The 7,716-nt window shown below is 36.3% G+C and overlaps 1 protein-coding gene across 1 annotated transcript in view; it reads left to right on the top strand.

The window, feature by feature from the left end:
* The first annotated feature begins 5,927 nt into the window (after nt 1-5,927).
* Nucleotides 5,928-7,716, top strand: part of LOC121737377 (tyrosine-protein kinase Src42A) — a 91,528-nt gene continuing 89,739 nt past the window's right edge. Inside the window, exon 1 of the mRNA XM_042129048.1 lies at nt 5,928-6,491. Coding sequence (XP_041984982.1) covers nt 6,127-6,491 — 365 coding nt within the window. The 5' untranslated portion in view covers nt 5,928-6,126. The remainder of the gene's footprint in view (nt 6,492-7,716) is intronic.

The following is a 7,716-nucleotide window of genomic DNA, read 5'->3' as shown; positions in this document are numbered from 1 at the left end:
TTCTTAGCGGATGCCTACGTCATAACATCTACCTGCATGCCAAATTTCAGCCCGATTCGTCCAGTGGTTTGGGTTGTGCGTTGATAGATCACTATGTCAATCAGTCAGTCAGTCACCTTTGAGTTTTATATATAACCTATATTATAGATTCTTATATTATTGTCTTCACTAAGCATTTTGTTTTACTTCGAGGATCGTCTAAGCTGGCTTCTTTCAGTTTAGAAAGAGAACTTTTCACTTTAGGAGCCATAGTTGCTGTGATCTAATAAAATAAATTTAAAAAATCGGCCAAGTGCGAGTCGGACTCGCGCACAAATGGTTCCGTACCGTTATAGCGCGAAGTATGGCAAATATACAGTGTTTTGTGTGTGGCAGCTCCCCTTAATTATTATTTATTATCTTGTGAAAATTCCAAGTGTCTACATGTTGCCATTATCGATTTCAAGCCAAAAAGGCCAAAAAAATCAGATTTCTTGTATGGGTGCTGTGTTGTGTGTTTGTTGTTATAGCGGCACCGAAAACACACAATCTGTGAAAATTTCAGAAGTCTAGCTAAGCGGTTCTTGAGATACAGCCTGGAGACAGACAGACAGACAGACAGACAGACAGACAGACAGACGGACAGACATCGGAGTCTCAGTAATAGGGTCCCGTTTTTACCCTTTACTGAAAGGGTAAAAACGTTATCGATACTCAATACCGACTACGTAAATATTTAGTATAGCAAGTGACCACTAGAGGCGCTGTAAAATTTACCTTACTAAATATTTACGTAGTCGCTATCGAGTATCGATATATACTATAGCTTTAATCTCATGGTAGAGCTACAGTAGCTCTACCATGAGATTAAAGCTATAGTATTTACGCCCGTGTTTGTTGATAATATTATAAAGTTTTCAAATACGAAAACTTCCTCAGCGCAAATGAAGAAAAATGTGCAAATTCAATACTTTATTCTTCAAGGAATCTCCAATAAACATGGCATGTTCGAGGCCCATCTGCTCAGCTTGAGAGGTAATTGAATTGTGTTTTAATTAATTAACCAACCATTAATACTAATTTGAGTGAAGTTTAAGGGGGAATGGATCTAAGCAAATTGATTTATAAGATGCAGGGATGAATTCTAAGCGTTATTAAAATAGATGATGGATATACCTGCCAGAAGAGGCAGGTATATCCATCATCCATTTTAATAACGCGTAGTCAAAAAAAATTTTATAGGGGACCCTCAAGGCATTGGGGACCTCAGGAATGGGCCCCCTATAATTTATTTGGTGGTAGCTACGCCCCTGGCTTATTTATGTGCACGGCGGCAGTGGCATAGTCTCTATAACTAATGTCTGCCACACCTACACGGTACGGCCTACCGGAGAGGTCCAACTGTGCAGGTATGCCTGCGCAGGTAGACCGGACCGTGTGTGGGAATAGACCTGTGTAGTTTTATCGACCTGCGCAGGCGACCAGCACAAAATCTATTCCCACACACATTCCAGTCTACCTACACAGGTAGACCACTCCGGTAGACCGTAGCGCGTATGGCTTAGGTACATTACGTAGTAACTACTTACTTAACTTAACTTTGTGCTATAACTATCGGCTAAGCAGCCCAGGATTAATAAATAGGCCGTATAGGCCGCGGCCTAGATGCGTCAGCTTCCCAAGGGGGCGGCAGATTTCGTAAATGGGTGGCGAAAATATAGTGCATGGCAGCTACACTCATAAAAAATCCAGTACCACAGCTAAGAAATAACCATTCCTCTCGGCTTTAATTACCTTCATTTACGAAGTACTTCATCCGAATTCCCAAATAATATACATATTTTTTATATTGCAAGAAATTCTCAAAAGGCATAAGGAATAGTTGTACTCTGCGATGCGACTCGGCATAGTGTTCACGAACCTTAATATAACATAAGTAGATCATTTTTATTTTTTACTAGATGACGCCCCCAACTGCGTTGCGCAAAATTCATTTATCGCGGCGGAACCGTACATTTTCCGGGATAAAAAATATCCTATGTCCTTTCTCGGGTCTCGAAGTATCCCCATACCAAATTTCATCAAAATCGGTGTAGCGGTTTGGGCGTGAAGAGGTAACAGACAGACAGACAGACACACTTTCGCATTTATAATATTAGTGTGGATTTTAAATAGTTTTTAAACTGTGTCCAGTGTCACTCAAAATGCAACGTGGGAGGACATCTGCATTTGAGTGATGGACAGAGAAAAATTATAATACAAATACAAGCATTGCGAAATAATGTTCTAAAGTTCATAATATATTTCTATTACATAAGGGCTTCTTTTTTATAAAATTAGGTGGCAAATGAAAAACCGGGTCACCTGATAGTAAGCAACAACCATCGCCCATAGACGCTCGCAAGTTCGCAACATCAGAAGAGAATTGCAGGTGCGTAATTGCCGGCCTTTAAAGACTAAGTTTGTTTCACCACTTCCTGATAAGTGCCGAATATATACGTGGGAGAGCCATGCTTCGGCACGAATGGGCCGGCTCGACCGGAGAAATACCACGTTCTCACAGAAAGCCGGTGTGAAACAGCGCTTGCGCTGTGTTTCGCCGAGTAAGTCAGTTTACCGGAGGCCCAATCCCCTACCCTATTCCCTTCCCTACCCTTGCTTATTCCCATCCCTTCCCTTTCCTAACCCTATTCCCTCTTAAAAGGCCGGCAACGCACCTGCAGCTCTGCTGATGCTGCGAGTGTCCATGGGCGACGGAAGTTGCTTTCCATCAGGTGACCCGTTTGCTCGTTTGCCCCCTTATTTCATAAAAAAAAAAAGAATAGGCTACTCACCACTTAACTTGACAGGTAAAGTATGTAGAATCTGTCAAAAAAGTTGTGAATAGCCAGGCACCAGGCACTTTATCAGAAAGTGGTGAAACAGGCCCTAAAGCTTCTGACCAAATTAAGGGCGGCTCCCATACAAGAAACATATTTTTTGGCCTAATTTTGCTTTATTAATGGTACGGAACCCTTCGTGCGCGAGTCCGACTTTTTTATTAATTAATTCTTACACACTTGCAACTCCTCTGGTGGTCGTGCAGTGTTCTGTTGTCATAAGGCAACCATTATGCTCCTACTACATTAAAACTTCCAGTCAATATTTGCTGCTCAGATATTAGTTTAATATAGTTTTGATTTGATTTGCGTTAGCGAGCCCTCTCGATAAAATCCAACTTCATACACACACACACACCACAGTCCATACTCCATGATTGAGACGCTCCCCCTACCGAGATGCCGTAATTTACCGTTTCTAGAGTATATTTAATATTATTATTTATTTACTCATAATTCGAAAGCTACAAAATTATAATAAAAATACAGCAATAATCTTTGCAGCATATATGAACATTCCTTTCATAGTTATTAATTTCCTATTTTTGTTTATTATGCTCATGATATCAGTACACATCAGTTATATCTCCGTACATTCAGTATCTCCCTAGTATTTACAAATTACGTTTATTTGAAATTCACGCCAATAGATCGACAATTTCATTAACTACATATTTGCCGTTTGAATTTTTTAGGCCAATTTTGAACTAAAATATGTAAAAAAATTGAATTTTGGTGCATTCTCGGCAACGCGGCAAATGTATGGTCAAAGCTTTTTGGGCTCAGGGGATGGCCTTAACCCTTAATCGGGCCTAACGAAAAAAACAGTTTTGCATGGTTTAAGTAGATGTTCTTAGGTCAATTAGGATATCAGCTGTGTTTATTAAATCAATTATAAATAACTGAAACTGAAAATAATTATGTTTTTACTGGTGGGAAATGATTTCCCTTTGCCTGTTTATGACCAGCCAAGGTGGGAAATTATTTACCTTTGCCCGATTACGTCTATAATAAAGCTATAAATAAATAGACTAGTTAGTTACGCTGACTCTACTTTTGTATTTATTTTCCTCAATAAATGTGCACAAAATTATTTGAATTAAAACGAGCTTAAGTATTAGTATCCGAATAAAGGATCCAATAAACAATAAAATACCCAATCTTTTAAAGTTACACGCACTTGGCAGTTGGCCGGTTTTGTATGTACCTAAGTATAATAATATGTTTAACTGTAAAAGCTCGAACTTCGGCAAATCTTAAGATTTGAGTGTAAATCTTAGGATTTACCGACACGAGTTGGTAAATGTAAGTATTTCTAAAAATACGACGATTATTTCGAACATTTACCATTTCAATTCGGTTTATGCTAGGTTTTACTACTGTCATTTGGTAAATGTTGGTTTTAGGAATAAAACAAAGAGTAATTCTTAATTATTAACCTTCATGAACTTCTAGACAAAACAGGTAGGTACATAAGTATAGTTATTATAGACGAAGACGATAGTAATGAATAATACTAACCTATTTAAATTATTTTCATACAGCATACAACATCTCTGAATATCTCATTCGCCGGCCCATTCGTGCTGAAGCATGTCTCTCCCACGTTTAATACCACTTTATTATTATTATAAGCAGTCTGCAGTGTCCCACTGCTGGACAATACCACTTTAATATTTTTTAATAATTTATTAAAATAAAATAAAGATTAATACCAAAAACACATTTTGGCCTGATTTTGCTCTATAACAAAACGGAACCCCTCGTGCGCGAGTCCGGCTCGCACTTGGCCTTTTTTTTTTCAACATAATATACCGTGACATTAACGTAAATCCTAAGATTTACCAACTACATGGTGGTAAAAGTTCGTATCGCAAACCAGCATGTCAGTACATATATAGTTTTGTTTCAACTAAAAAAGTTCTAAGTGAACGAATTAAAAAGACTTTTCAAAAAATCTTTAGACGGTCTTCTTTGTATAAGGGTTCTCCCAAACTCCTTTATCGACCTAATAAAGAAAGGAAACGTAAATTGTTATTATCTTTATAACGATGATATTATAGCATCAAAACTCCTCCTCAAAAGCTTAGGTATAAATGGCTATGGAGTAAGGACATTAAAAAAAAATATTCAATTCAAACTTCAATGCTTCTTTTACAAAAGATTTACGAGATTGTGACTGTAGGTATTATTAAATCCAGAATTCTTTCAAAAACTTTAAAATTATTACCGCCTCATTCATAGGCAATTTCATAGGATTAATTAGTTGGCTGAATTTACTTTTTCTGAACAAAGTTGTTCAGAAAAGTAATTAATTTGACAAGGTTCCATTATATTCTTTTTCCTGGTATTTTCTTATAGCAATATAGCTTTATGAAAATATGATATTGCTATACATACAATATTAGGCAGAAATAACTGAGCATCATAAAAATTATTGAAAATGAAAACAATATTAAAACTAATAAGAACTTAGCTGGAGCTTTATTCCCAATGTCTTAGATATTTTTTCATAACTGCTTTTGGTGTTCTATAGAATTTTATTAGTGCAAAAGCACCACTGCTGGACAACGCCATCTATCAGTAATTATGCAAGACAGCTAGGTTAGAAACTTCCATTTAGTTACAGAATTGCAGTATAGATGGTGCTACTTACAAAATGTAAAAAAAAATCTCAAAATTCTTTGAGACTTTGTTGTACCTTTAGGAAGTGGATTCCTATGCAATTGACAGACCAAGGTTATTTGGTCGAATCTGTCAATCAATGTTAATTGTGATCTGTCAGCTGGGTTTGATGTATCGCAACCAAACTACTAAGGTCCCCGATTTGCATAGGCATCAACTTCTCTGATAACACATAAATATAATCTTTCTTAAATTTAGCAAAATTATTGATTACTGTCGAGTGTCGAATTGAGATTGCAATTTCTTTTTGCTACATTATTTTCTTTCCCTATTTTCAGCGAACCGCCTGGTTATCATAGACAATTTTAGAATGACAAACACAGATGTTTAATCTGTGACATCTGATAACGTAAAAAAACAAATAATTGTCTATAGCGCGTCAAAATGGCTGCTTGTAGACATGTCCTTTCGGGATTTCTTCTTTGTTTACTATAAAATTATGTTATCCGTTTATATTTTTTGACTTTATTGTGACAAAATAGAATGTTTATGGACAAAACATTCTCGTACAATCGTTTGAATGTTTACGAGTGTGTGATTTTATTTACAACAAGTGATAGCAGACTCACCTTGTAAAGAGAAAATGGGGAACTGTTTTAGTAGCACAAGAGAGAAGGATTCCAAAAACAAAAATGAGCGAACAAATCCTCACGAGGAGGATCCTAGACAGTTCCAGACTCCCGTGCCGACCCCGCCCCCGGATCCGATAAGGTCCACGATTAATCAGGGCCCGGACACGAACGAAATCACTCCCACCCGAATATTTGTTGCTCTTTACGATTACGATGCTAGGACGGACGAGGACTTGAGTTTTAGAAAGGGCGAACATTTGGAGATCCTAAACGACACGCAGGGAGACTGGTGGCTAGCCAGGAGCAAGAAGACGAAGCAGGAGGGCTACATTCCATCCAACTACGTAGCCCGTCTACAGTCCATTGAGGCCGAACCGTAAGTAATCAAATCTGTTTTATGCAATCATTACTGTAGTGAATGGTTCCTGCGCGATTTCTATTCCTTAACATGCTTAACAGTCAAGTTTATAATTACCCAGTACTTGTTTATTCATAGAATTTGAATGTAAACAAATTTCCTGACAGTAAATACAACCTAACAGAAAAGAATGACTTATGAGGAAACAGCATTGGATTACAATTTTTATGTATTTCCATAAAAAAAACTGAAACCCAAGATTTTGGGTTAGTTTTTTCTAATTCTGAATCAATGGCATATTTTGTTCATTCATCCCATACATTAACACAACCAGACAGGATCATAATGTGTAAAACAATTAACCACAGAATATGATTCATAGGCCGAGTGAAAGTATATATGTGTAACTATAACAGCTATGTTTGTGTTTACTAGCATATTTAAACTTGGAATTTCCTAATAAGATATTTCATACTTGTAGGCTACAGCAATAGATATCATAGTTTTAATTCGATACTAAATTTTATGTTTTAACTAGGTATGATCAAATTAAATTATGTTTTTTTTTGTATTTAACTTAAAAAAAAAAACAAATAGTTATTGATTTGGAGATGTAGAAATACTATCAAAATTGAAATAATAGTATGACTAAATATGATTCTGATGCACATATTTTCATTATATTATAAAATTTACTCACACTCAAATAAACAAATACTGTAACTGTGATGACAGTTTGCCTGTAATTTACGAAACAATATATTCTTGCTCATATGGAGGGTGAACAACCTCTACTTATCTATTATGCCACTTGTCTATTTTACACCTGCTAGTTTGACCTTTGTCCTTTTAATATTCACTTACAATAGGGCTTTTAACCGACTTCTCAAAAGGAGGAGGTTTTTTGCACAGCTACTGACATTCTAAAAAGGAGGAAATTTTTTGCATAGTTACTAACATTTTGCAGTAGGCTAACATATTGTGCAACATTCATACAACTTTGGTTATTAAATCAAATAAATAGACTGATTCTATGTCATGCAGTAATGCTGCATATATATATATAAATAGATTTTCAATTGTGTTAGTAACGCTAAAACTCGAAAACGGCTGAACGGATTGGGCTAATTTTAGTCTTAAAATATTCATAGAAGTCCAGGAAAGGTTTTAAAGCGACACGAAGTTCACCGGGACAGCTAGTAAAATAATAAAAATACTTAACAGTATTCATAAGCAGTATTTG

The sequence above is a fragment of the Aricia agestis genome, chromosome 20, assembly GCF_905147365.1.
Source record: "Aricia agestis chromosome 20, ilAriAges1.1, whole genome shotgun sequence".
NCBI classification, from domain to species: Eukaryota; Metazoa; Arthropoda; class Insecta; order Lepidoptera; family Lycaenidae; genus Aricia; species Aricia agestis.
The sequence above is the reverse complement of the archived record's forward strand: the minus strand, read 5'-3'. Positions and strand labels throughout refer to the sequence as shown.